We start from the raw sequence: 22500 nt of genomic DNA, 5'->3' as shown, positions 1-22500 counted from the left end.
AAGGGTTTGTCAAAACAAATATATATGATTATTTGGGTCATGAATGTTATATTGATAATACACGAGAATCCCAGGACTTTATGTATAGATTTTATTACATCTCATGTTATCTATATAGAACTGACTTAACAATTCATTTATATAAATAAATTGATTTTGGGAATTGAATAAGTATTTACATTTAGAATGAATGAAAAGAATTAATGAATATTTACATTACGAATGAAAGAAAATAATTGATGATTTCACTGACATCCTACTGATTGTTCTCTCCGGTATAATTGTTGCTTCTGAGGCGCGTTGCAGTGTTTTTCTGACATCCACCATGGGTCCGCGGTTTGCCTTTTATTCAGACAAGTACTTAACGACCCTATGAACAATTTCTCGAGCCTGTGGATGAAGATTAATGCGAGAACGAGGACTTCCTTCCATGTTGTTTGTAAGGCGACAGACTCCTTAAGTAGAGGCATGGGCTGCTTGACATCTATATGCCCTAAGGTCAGCTTAACACCTGAGAGAGGAACTGGCAGCGCTGTAAATTTTTTTTGCCCCGTTTTAGAATAAATTATTTATCTTATTGTTGTTAAATGCTAGAAAATTATGAGGACTTTTAATAATTGGCAAAAATTGATCAGCAACCAATTATATTTCTATTGTATAACTTATGTTGCCTTCACATACCATAAAACGTTGAGTTGGAATATTTGAAGTGGCAGCGCTGGCAAAGTAGGGCGCAACGCCTAAATCGCCATGAAGGAGCTGATAGGGTATAGTATTCTGCGGAGCGGCCAATGTTTTGGTTTTAAATCAGCTGATGGTGAACATGAGTTTGTTTTACATATTTAACGTAATTCTGAGCAAATTTTCTTGCTTCTAGTTGGCATAAACGAATATCTAGATACTTGACTTAAATGAGACAAGGTTATTTTTCCTTATACGAAGTGTTTTTAGGTGGAAATATGAATTAAATATGTCTCGTTGTGATTGTGAACTTTTTTTTTTTTTTTTAACAGCTTACGTTGGCGGCATGTTTATTGCGTAAAAAAATTACATGATTCTGTTCGCAATTTTCCTTTAACGAACTTTACATTATTTATCTTATATCGGCGTGAAACCAACAGTAAAATGTGCTCTTTCAAGCCCAGTAGTTTTAATTAAAATGATTTTATCTCAATTTTATCTATGGTTGTGTTTGATAGCATACATTTACTGGAGTTTTATCCTTGTTGCCGATGCACGATAATAGCCATTAGCAGCTTGAACAGTTTTCTCAGCTTCAGTTATAACTAGGTTTAAATTTAACAGTACGTATATTTCCCGATTGATCTTTGATCTATATTGATCTTTGATCTATAGCGAATAAAGTTATTACATTAAGATATCTCAGTTCTATTCTACATAACGCCATTTATAGCAACTATGGTAATAGTGTACTATAGTACGATGATTGAAATACAAGCCAAATAGATGTTATCGAATTCCGTTTTACTTAGAAAAAAAAAAAAAGGAAAAAAAAAAAGGTCGTTTCATGTTCAGTTGTTCATGGCTGTTTTTTAACTTATGTAACTAGAAGATGGGATAAAGTCAGGCTATAGTAATTTGGTCTCTCATAAAATCGGATTATCGTAAGACGAATTATCGTGACTAGAACACTACAGCTACCTGTACACTGTATAAAACCTTATTATATCTTTACATACTCTAGACACCCAAAGGATTAAAGCTAGGCTTTTTTCCCTTTATAGTATTTATAATACTATAATGTACTGTACAGTAAATTCTATAGATCTATACTGCATAGATATAAAATTATATCTATGCAGTATAGATCTATAGAATTTACTGTACAGTACATTATAGTATTATAAATACTATAAAGGGAAAAAAGCCTAAAGCTTTAATCCTTTGGGTGTCTAGAGTATGTAAAGATATAATAAGGTTTTATACAGTGTACAGGTAGCTGTAGTGTTTTCTAGTCACGATAACTTCGTCTTACGATAATCCGATTTTATGAGAGACCAAATTACTATAGCCTGACTTTATCCCATCTTCTAGTTACATAAGTTAAAAAACAGCCATGAACAACTGAACATGAAACGACCTTTTTTTTTTTTTGCGCCATCGCTGTATTTAGGGGGCCAGCCGGCTAATGGCATTCTTTAAGGACAGGAGTTTGATATTCATACCACTTAATAAGGTGACTTGGGACATCTCCAAACCGCATATGATTTTTGCCTCTGACCTTCGGTTTTGTGACGCCAGGGAGATTTATCCTGAAAAATAACCATTTTTTCAAATTTCTATCTCCTCCCATTGATATTTAATATTAAGACCTGGGATTACTACCATATATAGACCTGATGTAGACCTCCAATCAAATGAGGAGTTTTTTTTCTAAAAGTCATTTTTTTGCTAGATATGAATTTTTCATTATGGTAAAAAAATAAACCCTATAAATTAGGAAAAAAAAAAAAAAAAAAAAAAAAAAAAAAAAAAAAAAAAGGAAAAACGGGCTGTATTTGATTGTTCTATAACGTTTTTCTGAGTTATATACCAAATTCCAATGTTATAGCTTTAAAACTAAGTGAGAAGATATATTTTGAAGGTCAATAACTATAGTTTTGAGATACGGGCGTTCAAAGTTTTTCTTCATATTTTTATAACGACAATGTTAATAAATAATGATTAGTATGAATGTATATTTCTTTTTTGTGTATTAATAAACCTTAACTATTTTATTTATCATAATTTAATCATAAATTATGATCCCTTTGCTCATATATCGTAGCTTGGGGCACTGCGTCAGGCAAGACGGCGCACTCCTTCCTACGCAACTCTCTCTCTCTCCTTCACTAACTCGACTTATTACAGCAAATTTTCTTCTTCTGTATGTTGCCTAGATGTTTTCCTAGCATTTTCCGTTTTGGCATGATGAAATTCTTGCCAAAACAAAAATAAACAAACGTAAATGCAAGAGAATGTCAAGAGGTGAAATTCGAAGTTGTACTCTCTTTTTACAATGACAATGTTAATAAATCATGATTATTATGAATTTCATATTCCTTTTTGGGTATTAATACGTAAACCAAAACTATGTTATTTATCATAAATTAAGATCCCTTTGCTCAAAGATTGTAGCCTGGGGGACAGTGTGACGTGTGCTTCAGGCAAGACGGGGGCGTTTACTTACTACGCAACCCTCCCTCTCTCTCTCTCTTCACTAACTACGCTAATATCGCATATATTATGATATTCTGTAATCATATTAGAGCGAATTTTCTTCGTCTTTATGTTAGCAAGATGTTTTCCTTGTTTTTCCTCATTGGCATGATGAAATTCTTGCTGAAACATAGATAAGCATATGTAAAAGCAAGTGAATGTCAGAGGTGAACTCGAACGTGTAGACTACTTGAAGTCTGTGCTCACACTGATCATGGTTGAACAGTGATACTCCCCTCTGCAGCCCACGGAATCTCTACAGATGCCATTTCTCACAATTTCTTTGACAATAATTATCAAAATTTACGATAACAGAAGAAATATTGCATTTTCTTGTACGGATGAATGTTTTAGGCTTATTGAGTTATGGTTACTAATTACCCTGTAACTACGAAAGTAAGAGGAATTTTGACGAAATATTTCGTGTACGTATTCTCAATTGCCATATGAAGCTCCATGAGTTTTTCATGACTTTGCATTTTTCACCCTATACCCCCATATATAGAGGTTCCAGCTGGCCCCCTTAAGGTGCCGTTTGACTGGTCTAGGGCGCTGTTAACTGGTCTAGAATTTCGAAAGAAGGTGTGAGGTGGCCATAGGCTTTAAAATCGCTTAGCGTCGAAAATCAATTAGCGTCGACGGCCAGGAACAGAACCCCTGCCGCTAACCGAGGGCCACCTGTGCAACCGAATTGGATAACAACATTCATTTGGCTTGTATTTCAACCATTGTACAATAGTAAACAATCACCGCAGTTATGTTATAAATGATGTTATGTATAACAGGACTGATATATTTTTAGGTAATAACTTTGTTTGCTATAGATCAAAGACCAGCAAGGAAACATACTGTTAAATTTACACAAAGTTGTAGCTGAAGTTGAGAACACTTTTCGAGCTGCTAATGACTGTTATTTTGTAACAAAAAGATAAAACTCCTGTAAACTTATCCAATCAAACACAACAGTAGATAAAGTTGAGAGAGAATCATTTTAATCGAAACTTTAGGTCATGAAAGAATACAGTTTACTGCTGTTTTCACGCCGATAAAAGGTAAATAACGTAACAGTAAAACTGTACTACAAAGAAGTCAAGTGAAAATAGCGAATGGAATCATATAATTTTCCTTACACAATAAACATGCCCACAAAGCAATCTGTTAGTAGAAAAAATAATTTGGTTCCCAACGAGACATTTCAAATTCATATTTTGACTTAAAATCAACATGGCTTATATAATGAAATGATGACCTTGTCTCATATAAGTAAGGTATCTAGATATTCTTTTATGCTAACTAGAAGGAAAACAGTTCGCTCCAAATTGAGTTAAATATTATGAAATAAAATTGTATTCGCCATCAGCTGATTTCCAAACCAAAACATTGACCGCTTTGTTAGTATTTTATGATACATTACGTAATACGAGAATACATACAATATAATAGGATAGAGTAATGTATGATTTTTAAGATTCATGAAAAAGATGCATATTCATTATGTTTTTATTCTTTAATTTTAGGTAGCGTCAGCAGCCTGATAGGTATCGCTCAATTATACCGATATCGGTCTGAATCCGAGTCCGATTTACCACGGTATCTATCACTGTATAAACTAGGTTAACTTGTTAATGCTATTCAATTTCTCTTAGTACTGAATTGTCATGAGCCAATATACATTGAACCTAGAGAATTAGCTGAAAATAATAATAACTATGCCGTATATGTATGAGTATACTGTGTAGTACAGGGTGCTACCGTACATGTAGACGGTACTGATTACCCTAGTGTAGGCTAGGCTATATTCAAGATACGATTTTTTCAACATACGATGGATTTTTTGGAACCTAACCCCTCCGTAAGCAGGAAAGTACCTGTAACTGTAATTACAAAATTTGTATATGGTAGTATTTTAAAGAGATAAAAATACCCTTTTCATTTCACTTACGTAAGGATAACACCTCTCTCTTACTGAGATGAGAGAATTTTTATGGTAGATGTGTGTTTATTAATATTTTAAAATAATAATAATAACTGTAATTTTAAATGAAAATTCTTCCCTTCCTCTTTCTTCATAATATCCATTTCCCTACCTTCTCTCAACTCCAGAGAAGCTCAGACTTGGAAGCTGTCAAATATGTCAAGTAATGTGACAGGGGAGGGGAGCAGTGCCATATAATGGTAAACAATTTTAATGGTTTTTATTCAATTTCTCTCTCTCTTTTTCTCTCCGAGATGAGATCATTTTTATGGTACATGTATGTAATTAGTTTATTATTAATAGTTTCCAATAATAACACTATAATATGTATAATAATAATACTATAACTGTAATTACAATATTCATATTTGAATATTTAAAATACAATAATCTTTATATTTCACTCTTTTAAATACTGTAAGGACAACTCTCTCTCTCTCTCTCTCTCTCTCTCTCTCTCTCTCTCTCTGCTGCAAGAATTAGAAGTGCGTATGTACGTATATACCTTTAAAAGTACTAATGTTTAATTAAGTTTATTATATCTTAGTTTAACCAGACCACTGCACTGATTAACAGCTCTCCTAGGGCTGGCCCGAAGGATTAGATAGTTTTACGTGACTAGGAACCAATCACTTACCTAGCAACGGGACCTACAGTTTACTGTGGAATTCGAACCACATTATATTGAGAAATGAATTTCTATCACCAGAAATTAATTACTCTGATTCCACGTTTGCCGAGCAGAGAATCAAACTTCGGACCACTGGAATAGTAGGCGAGCAAGAAAACCACTTGTCCAACAAGGAACTTACTAATGTTTAAAATTACTTTGAAATTATATTAATAAAATCTCTAAGATTAATACAGTAATATGATAATAATTTAAGGTAAATTTGATGTAGGATGTTACATAAGGTATACATTTGGTGTTTCTATTATATATATATATATATATAATATATATATATATAATATATATTATATATATATCTATATATATATATATATCATATATATAATATATAATATATAGTCTGCCAAACAAATTGATAGACAGACAAATATATACTTGTTCAGCCCTTTCTTTCTCTCTTCTCTGGAAAAGATATATGTATTTATGGGAGGGGAATAAGAGTTGCCTTTAGAAGTTCATTTCAAACTTGATATAAGATTCTCTCTCTCTCTCTCTCTCTCTCTCTCTCTCTCTCTCTCTCTCTCTCTCTCTCTCTCTCTCTCTCTCTCTTATTGGCTGTTTTAATTATATAATTTAATTGATAATTTGTAATTATTGTTAGTCATTTTACAAAAAAATAAATAAATAAATAAATGAACATACACAACTGATGATGAAGGGTGCTTTGCACAATCATTCCGCATCATAAATGCTGATAACAAATTTGTAGTAAAACTGGTCTGTATATTATTTGATTATTTTGCTTCCAGTTTAAATATACCAAGGAAAATAATCAGTAAGGAATCTGACACATTACCTTTTTGGTAGTATCTGTCACATTTTCATTCACATTACCTCCTGTACTCTGTTCACATATTATGGGTCCTTGCCTTTCAATTGAACTTATCCAGGGATCGGAAGTAGTCAAAGTCTTCTCATTTAGAGTTTGATCATTCTCCATATTAACCTGTAACAATGATTTACTGTTAGACTTGCTCATAACTAAAAGGGTACTGGAAACATACTTAAGTGTCTAAGAAAATATTCAAATCAATGTTTATCATATTCAAGCATGATGTAAATCTATGCGGAAAGTCTACTCAATATTTTTAGAAAATATATTCAAGACTGTCCACATAAATATGGGAGACAGGAAGTAGTGGGAAAAGGTTTGTCAAATTATGCCAATAAATAGAAGCTGAACAAGGCATGATGCAACCTCCAGCTTACTCAGGACACATGCAAAATCTTTCCCTCACGCATAAGTTGTATACATTATATTCCTAACTTAATGTGAATTGGCCTTCATAATTAATATGCATACTTAGTACTACTTACACTACCAACAACAAGGATAAAAAAACGGACATAAATTAAACATGTTCATATACTCTCAGTTAAGCACCAAATAGACAGTCCATCATGAATGTGCAAAACTGGTGATTGTACATACATTACCGTCGTGTGTAGTGCTGTCCGTTGGTAAAAGTAGGTGACTGGGCATTCGTCCTATTAGACAAAGAATTGCCCATTAATAATGTACTGTCTGTAGCGATGTATTCACAATCACCTCATTTGAGCCCGAGTTGTCATGGCGAGCAGAGCTAATGATGAGGAATTTTGGTCACAGTTTGTGGAAGGTTAAAAGTGGGTCTTATAAAAATGGGGCATTAAAATCTGAAGGATAGGTATACCAGACTGATTGACAAATTAAAGGACATAGAGCCAATTGCCAACAGAGCCATCGTTGTTCACTTAAAACTCTTTCAGCTCAAATTACAGAAGGAAATTAAAGGTTGTTAACAGTGAAAAGTCTGGACTCTTGATCAGATGATATATACAAACCCTCTGTCTAGTACTATGATACGCTGACATTCACTATGACAGCAGTGGCCATGTAAAGCAGAGCTGTAAGCAAGGAAGATGTGTTGTTTGCAAGAAAAATGTATAATGCCAATGTACTAAATGCCTAGTCCGATTAAATTTTGATAAAGGTACAGTGGACATTAACTTACCATGCTGTCAAAATAATTTGTTTGTGAGGGGCTATACTGGCAACAGTGTAACAAATAACATGACTTTTTATTTGTTCTTCAAATTTTGCCATGTAGAAAGAGAAAAACTGTGACTATAACGTTTATGTATGAATTTTGAAAATTTGGCAAAACAGCAAATTTCAGCACACCCGGTCCCAGCGTTCCCACATGGGAACAGTGCCATAACTCAGGACTCCTTTCAGTAAGTAATTTACACAATTTTTTCTATAGATGTATACTTATGGCAAAATATTTTTGCAAAATTCCATTGGTTTTGCTTAATAATTTCTATATCTGGGAGGTAAAAGGTTAAATAAAATACATCTATTTCTTTATTGTACATGTAAAAAATATCCATATTTGATATATTTACATTAATTCTAATATTCATTATTTTCATATTGTTATCCTCAACGTGCATGTACTTAAGGAACAAATATTTGGTAAATTTACAGTAATTTAATTAAGAGTATACATTGTGAGTTTTGTTTCAATGAGTCCTGTTCCATTATTTGTTTATGTAAATAAACGTTTTTCTATTGCATTTATGGTTATTCAGATATACATACCCTAATATAATCCTTCAACACAGATAATTATGATAGCATTACATGCATCCATAATTATGTATCAAAGGCTCTGAGGAGATGTTGCTGTGGTAAACTTCAGCTCATCAAATGACTGGCCAGTTGCTAGAAATCGAAGAGTACTTGAATGTCTGGCACTTGCCAATATTGCATCCCTCATATTTGTATCTTCTTTCTTGATCAGTGGTATAAGTTCTAGAAAATCAGTGAATGTGAATGATCCATGTGTAAAAAGTTTTCATAATTCTTTGGGGAGGACACCAATAATTCTTTTAGAGATTACCATGAGCAAATCTAGAACGTTTTACATACCAGTCCTTTATCGACAACTGGTTTTCTTGGAATTGTTACTTTCAAGTGAGAATAACTGCTATACAAGCAGCGCTCTTATTCATGTCATCTCGCTGAGTTGGGGACAGTAACTGACGAATGCGCAAACCTGACTTCGTGTGTGGGCTTTAAGGTAACAACTGCACACTTGTTTGTTTGTGCATAAATGAATGACAGTTTATTTGGTGCTTTATAAGTGGAAACAGAATAACCGAACAGAAACAGCCTAAATTTAGTACACCAAATAAACCAAAACAATAAAATTTATGGTTAAATAGACTTATTTCACTAACAAAATTTAAAATAAAAACTGGCTTGGGAGGAGGAGAGCAAAAGCTAACATCCACTCTCCAAGGCAGTTGAAGAAAGACTGAATACTCACAAGGTTCAAGTATGGTCTCTGACCCACTTCCACCTCAGCTGCATATTAGATGTCAGATACCACAGATCCCTTGCATATATTTCACTGGGCGACACAAACCCTTGCCCAGAAATAGATTTTTCCTTCGTCAAAATCCTTTATTCATTGTTTTAACCAGTTTCCAGCAGGCGCCAAAGGATTTATCCTAATGTTAAGTCCAAAGGTTTGTTCCGTTTATGAACAAGTAGCAATTAACTTTAGCGATTAAATGTAGTAAACACAGTAACTTTAGTGATTAAAGGTAGTAAACATAGTAACTTTAGTGATTAAATGTTGTAAACATAGTAACTTTAGTGATTAAATGTAATAAACTTTAGCGATTAAATGTAATAAACATAGTAAGTTAAATTTAGCAATACAGCATTCAGTGTGCAACGGGTAAATTAAGTTTGTGATAGAACGAGACGTGAAAAAACTCTGTGAAGATTAAAAATTAAAATAATGTAGCAATTAAGTCAGTGAAGAAGATTAAAAATGAAAAATTTAGCAATTAAGTTTAGCAATAAGTGTAGCATAAACTGTGTAAGAATTTAGCAATGCAGCTTAGGGACACAAACAAGAATTACTGGTCAACTTTAGATTCTCTTTTTAATCTCCTTTAATTAACTTGAAACCTAACCAATTATCATACCCGAGTACTTCACAGACACACTAACCCAAAAGCAACATTTTCGAATCCTGGAGAAAGCCTGCAAAGGTGTTTTTTTTTATTGTTTTATGTAATTTATAGGTTTTAAATCTTTTATGTGTAAATTAAATGGCATTAAATTATGCGATTCCCCTTTTATGCAGTCACTAGTTTTCAAAAATAGATTTTCTGTATCTGCAAAGCTGTTCAAAGTCTGTGAGTCACGCGCCGCAAAACGTATCAAATCTATTGTCTTTTCAAGTATTTTAGGTGGGGGGGGGTGTTTGGCTGGTATCTGAGAGAGAGGGGGGGGGGAATCCTTGGAGGAAAAAAACTATTATGCCTCCAAGGGGGAATGCGCGAGAAAGATTTCCTGCTCAGCTAATAGCTAAGACGGAAGGCTCTGCCTCACACATTTGTGACGTCATAGCGCAGTGTATGAATGATCGGTATCATCACCATCATCATACGTATTATTCAGATCCGTGAAGTGTACTCTGAAGGCTTCTGCTCAGCCATTAGCTAAGACAGAAGGCTCCACCTCACACATTTTTTTTCATTTGTGACATCATAGCGCAGTGTGTACGAATGATCAGCATCATCATCATCGCCATATGTATTATTCATATCTGCGAAGTGTATTCTGATCATCCGCATCATGTATGCGTCTGCCTAGAAGCCAAAAAGGTAGACCTATTGTCTCGAAACTAAAAGGCTTTCCCTTTAGTTAAAGACGAAGGAAGGAGCAACTTCCAATTTGGCAGCAGTCGACAACTTGAAATCTGTCATTGCTGAACATGAAGTAAGAATTTTTTTTCTAGGTTAACTGTTTTGACTAACTTTTGGAATTTGATAATTTATTTTTTCTATTGTTGAAATAGGTTTTGATGAAAATTACTAGTAAAAGTGATTAACAGAGAAGCAGATGTGTTTGAGAGAGAGAGAGAGAGAGAGAGAGAGAGAGAGAGAGAGAGAGAGAGAGAGAGAGAGAGAGAGAGAGAGAGACTTGTTTAATCTAAACTTTTAAAAATACTGTCATTTCACGTTGAATTTTGAATTTTTATCATTTCTTTTTAATTCCATATCAAATTTTGAATTTTCATTAGTTCTTTTTTATCGTAGAATAAATTTATATGAAAACGATTACATAGTGAACGTGCTGGACAAAGAAACTGAGACAGGCGCTCATAACCAAGTTTGTTAGGTCTAATGGGGGTGAAGACATATATGATCTGCCAGTCCCCGGAACCTCAAATGGTTCACAAAGCCTTCCTTCAGCAGAAGAAATCTTCACGGAGGATGAGATAGAGGAGTCTGAAGGTTTTTTGGCAGAGAATAGGGAGAGGGATTTCCATCCAAAAGGTTTTTTACAGGAAATTTTTGTATCGTACAGTACACTTGCACCCAATGGTGGCATTGTTTACGTGTGGGAGTTTTTCACCACCCTGTGTGTAATTTTAAACTTTTTTAAGTTATTAAAACCCTTTTAATGTTTTATTTATCCATAAGGATAATTTCATGTTAGAAAAAAATCACTGTATAGTACATAGAAAGTATTAAAAATGGGTAGTATAAAAAAGTTTGAATAGGTAAGTTGCCGTTTGCCTTGGCCCTAATGGAATTTTCCCATAAAGTATGTTTCGAAATCTGCAAATTTCCAATTCTGCAAGGCCGTGGATCGACCAAATTCTCGCATAATTGGGGACCGTACTGTAGTAATTCTCTCTCTCTCTCTCTCTCTCTCTCTCTCTCTCTCTCTCTCTCTCTCTCTCTCTCTCTCTCACTGAGATGAGAGAAGTTTTATGGTACATGTAGTATGTACGTACTGCATTTATTAATATTTTCAAATAATAATAATAATAATAATAATAATAATAATAATAATAATAATAATAATATAACTATAATTACAAATTTTGTGATATCTAATACTATATGATTATCAATTATTTTCAAATAATAATAATAATAATCAATATTTAGTTAAAGATTGAATGGCATCATCAGTGGAATTGATTTTATATATGGTCCTTTTCAATTCTTCTTATTGATTCTCTTTCTCATCAGGGCTGCTATTTGCTAATAGCTGGCCGATGTTCATATCTTGGTTAAAGAAATGTTTTTTCTGCATAACTCTTTTATTGTTATGATAACAAAAGTGATTAACAAATCTTAGTAATGGTGAATGCCAAACGTTTTTCCAACCACCGTGATCATCGGTTGCATTTTGTCAAGGAAAGGGTGAGCGTGAAACTGATTGGAATGGGGTCGTTCGGTCGGTATTTTTATTGTGTCCCAGGTGCCTTCTGTCTGATGGGCGCTGCGTTTTTTCATTGGCTGAACAGAGGATTAAGTTCCCTCGAGTCAACGCCGTCTTGCAGAGGTGGAAGCCTCGCACTGCTCTTTCCGCGTGCGGACGCTGGATACTGGGAGGCATCGTATTGGGCAGGGGCACCTGAATTGGTCCCGTTCGATCGGCTCTATGGTGCCGGCGGGCAGGCGCCCTACGTGCCACCGTCGGGAGGAGATGAAGTCTCTTGAGTGGGTTGGTTAAGGCTGGGTATCTCCCTTCCCGATGTGTAAGGGCCTCTAAGAGGCGGATGGCGGACAGGTGGTCTGCTGTCTTCTAGCCTTATCGATACATACCAATTTATTAGGAAATAATGTCCTTCCGAGTTATCCTGGTATTGTGGAAGCCGTTTTTTGCATGCTTATGGATGGCCGCCTTCCTGAGCGTGGCAGGATTATCCTCTTGGAAAAATCGCATCGTTTGTCATGAGCCAATGTAGGGCGCCGGGGCATTCCCGGTGACAGGGCATTTGTATTGGTAGGACAACGTTTTTAGTTTTTCTTGAGGGGTTCCTGGCATTCACAGGGGCTGGGGTTTTTTTTTGTTTTCATAAATCAGGCCCACTGGTGTTCTTGCTCTTGTTAGTAAATTATTAGTTTCCACTTTTTTCGCGGGTCCGTGGGGGTTGGGTTGAGACATTCCGTTTCGATGATGTTGTCGGAAGGGCTCGTTCACCTCCTTTTGTTTTATTTCTTGTGGAAAATGCTCCCTTTGTAAAATGAGGAGTGACGTCTTCAAGGGCGACGGGGCAGAGGCTCCTGCTGGTACCACTTTCATCGATGTTTCTGGCGAATGGCTTTTTTTCGATGTCCCGGTTGGGAATAACCCGTTGTTAATTAGAACTTGGGCAAAACACGTTCTAATTCAGGTGTGCGTGTCCTTCCACGAAGAGCAGTGTGAAGAGAGCTTCTTCTGGGATGAAGGCGCTTGATTTGCAGTGCGTTTGTATCCTCTCTGGACAACTCGCTCCTCGCCGTTCAGGGCCCAACACTGCCCAGGTTTCGTGGGTTTCGGTATACACTTGTTTTTGTTACGAAAGGCGTTTCTTCGTTGTTGCCCGGAGCGAGAACGTCAAGGAATGGGGAGGCGACGGTCACCGGCAATGCTCGATGGTGAAGTTGAAGGTCTGCTGTGGTCGTGGTGAAGGCTTGGTCGCAGGCGCTCCTTTTCATTTCCTTCCACCGTGTTGGCACTGGTTGAAGGTGTCGTCAAATACAATTCGGACGTACATAGACGGTTTCTCGATCGGTGGCGGAATACCCCGACGTTCCAGATAACCCATGTAGAAGTTTCGCGAAAAGTGCCTACCGAGGGGAGAAACCCATCGCTACGCCGTCTTTTTGGGGAGGAAGGGGGGGCGGGGATGTACAAAATAAAGGGCCCCTTTCTCCCCCACCCACAGAGGCCGATGTACACGCAAAAAGACTGGCCCCGTATGCGATGGGTTCTCCCCTCGGAGTACTTTTCGCGAACTTCTTACATTGGGTACTGTGGAACGTCGGTATTCGCCACCATCGAGAAACCGTCTATTTGTACCGTGCCGCTATATTTGACGACCACCTTTCATCAGTGCCAACAACGGTGGAAGAAATGGAGAGCGCCTGCTACAAGCCTTCCACGACCACAGCAGACTCAACTTCACCATCGAGCAATTGCCGTGACCGTCGCCCCTCCCCTTTCCTTTGACGTTATCGCTCCTTTTTTCTCATCCTTTAGTCGGGCCGGAACAAGAAGAAAACGCTTCGTAACCACAAGTGTATGACGAAACCCACGAACCTGGGCATGGTGCCTGAACGGCCGTAGAGAGCGAGTGTCCAGCAGAGGATACAAACCGCACTGCAATCAGGGGGGGGGCGCCTTCATCAAAGAGAGCTCTCCTCACACTAGCTTCTTCGTGGTAAGGAACACGCACCACTGGAATTAGAACGTAGTTGTTTCCCAAGTTTCTAATTAACAACGGGTATTCCAACCGGGAACATCGAAAAAGCCAATTGTCGCAGAAACATCGCTAAGTAGGTACCAGCAGGAGCCTCGCCCCAGTCGACCCTTGAAGACGTCACTCTCGTTTAACAAGGGGAGCATTTCACAAAGAAATACAAAGAGGATGAACGAGTCCCTTCGTAACATCATCCGAAAGGAATTGTCTCCCCCCACACGGACCCTGCAGAAAAAAAGTGAAACTAAAATTTAATTTACTACAAGAGCAAGAAGACCAGGGTGGCCTTGATTATGAAAAACAAACCCACCCAGCCCCTGTGATGCAGGGACCCTCTCAAGTCAAAAACTAACGTTGTCTTACCCAATAACAAAATGGCCCTGTCCGGGTGCAATGCCCCGGCGCCTACATTGGTATGACAACCGATGCGCTTTTCCAAGGAGGATATCCTGCCACGCTCAGGAAGGCGCCATCCCCATCTCATGCAAAAAACGTCCACAATACCAGGGAATAACTCGGAACGGACATTTATTCCTAATATTGGTAGTTATCGATAAGGCCAGCAGACCACCAGTCGCCTCCGCCTCCTTAGAGGGCCCACTACACATCGGGGGGGAAGGGGGGGGGGGGGAGGAGAGACCCAGCCTTACAACCAACTCAAGGAGACCTTCACTCCTCCCGACGGTGGCTACGTTTTAGGGTGGCGCTGCCCGCCGGCACCATCAGAGACCGATCGAACGGACCAACTCAGGTGCCCCCTGCCCAATATGATGCTCCCGCCAGTTCCTCCAGCGTCCCGCGCTCGAAGAGCAGTTGCGAAGCTTCCACCTTCTGCAAGGACTGGCTTGGACTCAGGGACTTTTAATTCCTCTGTTCAGCCAATGAAAACACGCAGCGCCCATCAGACAGAGCACCTGGGACACCAATAAATACCGCCGAAACGCCCGCCATTCCAATCCAGTTCACGGCTTTCACCTTTGTCCTTGAAAATGAACCGAGTGGATAACCCCCTGGTTGGAAACGTTGGAATTCCATTACTAAGAATTTCTGTTAATCACTTTTGTTATCATAACAACTAAATTAGTATTTTTTAAAAGAAAACATTTCTTTTAACCAAGAATCTGAAAAAACATCGGCCAGCTATTAGCAAAATATCAGCCCTGATGAGAAGACGAATAATAATGAAAAGAATTGAAAAGACCCTGATATAAAATCAATTTTTTCCACTGATGCTGCCATCATCTTTAACAAAACATGTTTAAGAGAGGGTCCTCCTTTACCTTCAAATAATACTAACTAATAATAATAAATAATAATTAATAATAAAACATAGGTACCAAATATAATAATTTTGAATTAAATTATAATAATGTAGTCATAAACAATAACAAAAAGAGGATTAAAAACAAAGGGAAACATTGGATAAGTTTTATCAAGAACCTCCCACAGTGGTAAATAAGAAGGATATGGGATATGCCCCGTGTGGAAATTGTAAACCCATAATCCATAGGAACCACTAGGCACGATCCCCAAGATCCCTGGAAAAGGAATCTCGAATCTCAAAAAAAATAGAGGCTGCAAGTTAGCTCCAAGATTCGTGCAGAAGTCTGTGGGATCCTAGAAACGGCCCGCACATTCGTAAGAAAAGTGATGGACTCCATAAGGAGGCAGGATGCAACCTGGAACCCCCCACACTAAAATAAATACCCACCCCGTCAAACTTGGGGAGTGTGGATACATCAAAAAAACATTAAAATAAATAAATGTAAATAAATATATAATATAACTGTAATAACAAAATTATGCATATAAAGAATTCTTTCTCTCATCTTTCTTTTTAGTCGACAGAAGCTCGAAGTCCAAAGCTGTCAAAAATGTCAAGTAATGTGACAGGAAGGAGTGTGTTGCTGATGAGCAATCAATGATTTTGACCTAATTCTCTCTCTCCTCTCCTCCCTATATATGTAATCTTCACACACTCCTATATTTTTACCAACCATTTATTTCTATTTCAAGGGTAATGTATTGGACTAATTTCAAAATGAAATTACAATAACTTTAATTTCATATAAAAGTTAACTTAATACTTAAGTAAAGACAATGCTTCTTTCTCTCTCTTCTTAGTACTTAGTTACATAACTAAGAGTTATATTAGTCCAAATAAAAGGCACAGTTTGTTCATGAAAAGGAATTTCAGAAAAAAGAGAAAGTGACAGAATAAAGAATCTCTTAAAAGTGGTTGAGAATAACTTCTAAAAAAACAATAGATTCGGTAAGTTGGAAAGGGGAAGAAATAGAAGTAAAATAATACTATTGTTTTCTGTAAGTATGTAATCTTCACAAACTCCTCTTATTTTTACCAATTATTTATTTCTTTTTCTAAGGGTAATGTATTAAGCTAACTTTTAAATGAAATTACAGTAACTTTAATTTCATTTTAAAAGTTAGCTTAATACTTGCAAAGACAACTCTTATATCTCTCTTTCTCATAGTTAATGAGGGATAGATAATTTTTCATTGATTTATTTTTAGCTTTACCTTCTAGAAGTATAAATGAGTTGTATTAATCCAAATAATAAAACAGTTTGTTCATGAAAAAGAATTTCAGAAACAAATTAAGAGACAGAATGAAGAATTTCTTAAAAGCGTTTGAGAACGCCTAAAAAGATCGGTCAATTGGAAGGGGGAGAGAAGAGAGAACTTGTTGTGGTATGTAATCTTCACACACTCCTATCTTTTTGCCACCCATTTATTTCTTTTTTTAAAGGCAATTTATCAAGCTAACTTTTAAATGAATTTACAGTAATACCCCGAACTTATGCGAGGTTAGGTTTTAGACTCCCTCGCACAAAGATAATTTTCGCTCAAGTTTGTCAGTCTCTAAAAATGCTAATAAATGCATACTTCTAGAGTTTGAACACTAAATATAACCCTAATCATGCTCCCTAAATATTAAGCTAACTTTTAAATGAAATTAAACTTACTGTAATTTCATTTAAAAATTAGCTTAATACATTACCCTTAAAAAGAGAAATAAATGGTTGGTAAAAATATAGGAGTGTATGAAGATTACATATATACAGTAGTATTTCTCTCTCCTTTCCCCATTCCAACCAACCGATTTATTTTTAGAAGTGTTCTCAGCCACCTTTAAGAAATTCTTTATTCTGTCGCTTTCCCTTTATTCTGAATTCCTTTTCATGAACAAACAGTGCTTTTTATTTGGACTAATACAAGTCTTAGTTATGTCACTAACTATATGAGAGAGAGAGAGAGAGAGAGAGAGAGAGAGAGAGAGAGAGAGAGAGAGAGAGAGAGAGAGAGAATTACGGTACATAGTAGTATTTTCTATACCATGTTGCTACTGTTGTTATTATTATTATTATTATTATTATTATTATTATTATTATTATTATTATTATTATTATTATTATTATATAGTCTTTAGATGAACACTATTCATAAGGAACAAGCCCACAGGGGCCACTGACTTGAAAAACAAGCTTCCAAAGAATATGGTGTTCATTAGGATGTAAGAGGTGTGTTAAGGTAGTAATGCATTGCATCATCTCTTGAACTTTTTAAACTCCAATTGCATAACATCCTCAGGGAGACTGCTCCAAAGTCCAATAGTGTGAGGAATAAAGGATCACTGGAGCTGAGAAGTTTGACAGTGAGGTATATTTACTGCATATAGGTGATGCTGTTCAGCAAATCTGGCTGCTCTCGGCAGGAAAAGGGGATCAGAGATCAATTGTAAACATGAAAGGTCTCTATTAAAATCACAAATTTTTAAAGTAAGGTATACAAACCTGAGGTCCTTTATACTAGAAATTAATAACAGTGAAGCTGAAAATGGCTGTTACACTATTGAACAGGGTGGTTAGGTAGTTAACTACCATCCAGTAAGCAGGAGACCTGCCTGCCCGGATGTACACATTCCAATTTGCCTTTTAGCCTAGGTATCAGATTGAGGGGTGGGTTCAGATGAACATGAAATGTAATGTAAAGGACCTCAGGTTTGTATACTTAAGAAAAATACAAATTACTTTCAAATTTTGTGATTTGCTCCTACACGATACACAAACCATTGGTCCTTTACATTAGGAAGACCCACTCATTGGAGGGAGGAATCTGAGTGAGTCTATGAACTGACCGGAGTTAGCCGCACCTGGGCTCCTCTTCCTGGTTGACAGAGCGAAGATGAGTATGTGACTCTGACATATTGATCGGAGTATAGGAACTGCAAGATCAATTATCAGACTTCTGGGTTTTATTGAATGACTGAGGTAAACGTGACATACAAAAATAGACTGGGATGAATCTCTGAGTCAGAGACAGTAAGGCAAACAGAAGTAACGAGTTTAGCTTATTGTCAGGATCTCCTTCCTCCCAGAGGAAGGAGTGGGTTTGCTTCTATAATTCTGATGATATAAAATAGAATGGAGGCTCGACTTGTAAACTTACCTGCATCAGCCACTAGTTCCAGCATGTGTCGACTTGAATCCACTCTCTCCCCGAAGGAAGCAAAGAAGGAAGATGAGAGAGGAGAAGGAGAGGCCAGTTACACATGCAATCACTTCACTTCCACAACCAAACACTTTAGTTGAGATGCTACCTGCCCTCTTAGAGGAGCCAGGTAAGCTACATAACTTGTTGAGCAGCCACCACCAGTCCCTTAGAAAAAGTGTTCAAGGTCTGGTGGGTAATTTCCCAAAAGAAGAAAGAGGTAAATGTGGTCTGACGAAACCACACCCATTTTCAGCACCTGAGGAACCAACACAATATTCCAAAATGCAAGGGTTTGACCACGAGCTCGACTTTGTAAGTTCTCATGTGGAAGGTACCAGTATCATCTTCGTCAGCAGTGGAGTACGCTCTCCAGATCAACTGATGAAGTCAGAAAGAAAATTAATTCTTGTTCACTTCTTTCTTGGATAAGCCAATGCTAACAGAGTCGTCGAATTACATGGAATACATATGCATATAGCAATATATACATTAATCCACAACCACCGTCTAGGAGAAAGAGAAGCAGAAGCATGATAGTACCTTTATGAGTCACGACCATTGACTCTAAAAGGCCCTCCTAGAAGAATAAGACAGAATGCCTTGGTTCTTGGAAACTGGAGAAAGATGACTTCTCTCTCAATCATGAATAGCAATAGGAGCAAATCTGCCATGAGGGACACATACGCCAACAGTACCAAAGCCATCACTTGAAACAGGTCTGCTTACATAATCAACAGCTGAGGAAATCCTGGACCTGGCAGGCAAATGAGACTTGAAACAAGGAGAAGAACATCTTGAAGGTCTCAAAGCAATTGGACTTCTAACCCAAATGACCACTACTTTCGATTCCTTGAACGGAACCCTGTCATCCTTAGAGCAAACCTGAACAGGTTGAGGAGACTTCAGAGTGGTAGAAGAGCGATGATCATCTTCCACAGAACACGAACATATGAGAGAGGACCACGTCCATGGACTTGAGGGGGAAACTCACGTCTTTGTGAGGAAGATGACAGCTTTCAGGCTCCCAGAAGACGAAGCAACAAAACACTCAATACTCCGTCTAATTCAAGACCAAGGAGGGGGAGACGAAGCCCAGGAGAGGATGAAGATGACGATAAGGACGAAAAAGACAACAAAGATGGAGACCTAAGCCATTTCCTCTTAGGGGTACTACTGTACCTATCGAAAAATAGTCAGTCTGTCCACCATAACCTGCACAAAAACCTCCGATAGATTAGCAACTGTTGAAGATGACACCATGGTGGTAGCTGGATGTAATTTCACAGCAACAGGCAGTGTGTGTGAAGTCACTGGTACTGACGTCACGGGCAGAGACGACACTGGGAGTGATGTCACGGGGTGTGTCAGACTCTGAGCCTGAGTCGATGGCCTCACTGATGGCAAGGGAAAGGGCGTACCAGGGTGAGGCACAGTTAACGATGGCATCCCGCTAGGCTGCACTACACGCGGCCCAAAGTAGTGTAGGCCAGGAGGAGTGCAGATATGAAATGAAACAATAAGCCTTCCAAGGAGGGGACCACAAGTAGGCCCTAGGGAGGCCCACACAGACGACATTTATTGTGTATTGGACCCTGAAACAAAGGACTAAGACGGTGCTGAGAGAGAGGGGGGCAGCATTAAACAAAATATCATCCTGAGCAACTTCCGATGCTTCCAAAGACGAATTAATGGAAGAAAAGGAAGGCGAAAAGGCATCGGTGGATTAGGCAGCAGAAGGAATAAGTCTGGAAGAAAGGGAAGCAGAAGCATCCACTTGAGGGAATCCTTCCCAAGATGGAAGTGTTGATTTCCTAAGATGCTCTCTCTCTCTTTTTGTAGTTCTTCTACTGCACAACAGGCCAGGAGCAACCCTCTGAGCATGAACTGGTTATATTACAATAATTGCAATGACACCTACTGAAACTTGAATGGGGGTCAGTCAAAGTGGAAACTAGGAAGCGTGGGCACAGGAGCCCTGGAAGGCAAGGGCACATGGTTTGACCCTCATGCAACACACACACACACCCAAAAACACAAAAATGCAGGGAAGGAATCGCAGGCTTATCGAAAACCCAACTTGGGAGGAGGAGAGCAAAAGCGAACATCCCCTCTTGCATATACAATTTTTTATTGTTTTTAACCAGTTTCCAGCTGGCACCATGATTTATCTTATTGTTAACACCGAAGGTTTATTCAGCACATGAACAAGTTTTACTTAAATAGATACCACCTGTCCTAAGCAGTAATCTGTTATTTTTTTGTGAACACGCTGAAAATATGTGTATGCTAAAAGATTTGTCTGCACCAGCTGAATTTACAGTAAAATCATCTTTCCAATTTTTTACTTTTTCTTGGAATATCACTGTAGGGCACAAATTCAATTTTTATGACTCATATGCTTATTCTTCATTTATAAAATAAAACTATGCCCAAATTTGTAAAACTAATACATACGTATACAGTGTTCCCCCCGTATTCACGTTCTCCGGATTCGCGGACTCACACATTCGCGGATTTTTCTTTGGAATCTATCTAGAAATTATTCGCGGACGGACTCGCCCATTCGCGGAATTTTCCAACGAAAATAATCACTAATTAGTGTATTTTGATGTTTATTTTCATGACTAAATATATTTTTATGATACAAAAATGATTTACTAATTTTCAAATATTAATTTTGATTAATACTGTATTAGTAAGTTTAATAAGTTAAAATGATATCACATAATAAAAATAATAATTCTCTCTCTCTCTCTACTACAAAGATGTTTGTTTTTTTGTATGATAAATAAATGATTTACTATTTCCAAATATTAATATTAATTTATACAGCAATAATATCAATTCATTAAAGAAAATACCATAGTGAATTAGTAAGATTTTAGCTTATAAATTTAAAAAATTATGGAAGAACGAAGGAAATCCCAGTCAGATTCTTTCTCTAACTCAAGGTACTAAAACTCAGATATACGTATCAAGTTAACCCTCTTACGCCGATTGGACGTATTAAACGTCGTGTCAAAATGTCTCCCGTATGCCGATTGGACGTATCATACGTCGGCTCAAAAAAGTTTTTTTAAAAATTCGCGGAAAAATACTTATAGGCCTACCAGCCGAAAACTTTTGTATCACGCGCCTTGGGGGATGCTGGGAGTTCACGGATCAAGGCGTTGTTTTGTTTACAATCGCTACGCAGGCGCGCAAGCGCGAATTTCTTTCTTATCGCACTAAAAAGTATCAGTGACACATCTCGGAAATTATTTCGTCACTTTGACATAATTTTTGCACCATTTTAAATTATCCTTTACATGAAGTATTATATATGAAAATGTGCGCAATTTCATGTAAAATACAACTTAGCTTTTATCAGTTTTGAAATATTTTCATATAAATAACGATAAGTGCAAAAATTTCAACCTTCAGTCAACTTTGACTCTACAGAAATGGTCGAGAAACGCAATTGTAAGCTAAAATTCTTATATTATAATATTCAATCATTTGCCTTCATTTTGAAACAAATTGGACGTCTCTAGCACAATATTTCGATTTATGGTTAATTTATGAAAAAACGTTTTCCTCACGTTCGTGCGATAACTCTTCCAATAAATTTTTTCGTGCGATTGTCCTAATGTTTGCACCCTTTTAAATTTGCCGTTACATAAAGTTTTATATATGGAAATGTGCGCAATTTCATGCACAATACAACAAAAATCAACCCATGGTTGTAACTTTTATCAGTTTCGAAATATTTTCATATAAATAACGTTAAGTGCAAAAATTTCAAAATTCAACTTTCGGTTCAACTTTGACTGCTACCGAAATGGTCGAAAAAC

General features: G+C 37.1%; 1 protein-coding gene across 1 annotated transcript in view; it reads right to left on the bottom strand.

Moving 5' to 3' along the window:
• Nucleotides 1-22500, bottom strand: part of LOC135220880 (zinc finger protein 40-like) — a 260085-nt gene that overhangs the window by 132768 nt on the left and 104817 nt on the right. The window contains exon 3 of the mRNA XM_064258487.1: nt 6685-6834. Coding sequence (XP_064114557.1) covers nt 6685-6834 — 150 coding nt within the window. The remainder of the gene's footprint in view (nt 1-6684; nt 6835-22500) is intronic.

The sequence above is a fragment of the Macrobrachium nipponense genome, chromosome 2 (genome assembly GCF_015104395.2).
Source record: "Macrobrachium nipponense isolate FS-2020 chromosome 2, ASM1510439v2, whole genome shotgun sequence".
NCBI classification, from domain to species: Eukaryota; Metazoa; Arthropoda; class Malacostraca; order Decapoda; family Palaemonidae; genus Macrobrachium; species Macrobrachium nipponense.
Note: the sequence above shows the minus strand (reverse complement) of the source record. Positions and strands in the feature narration are given on the sequence as shown.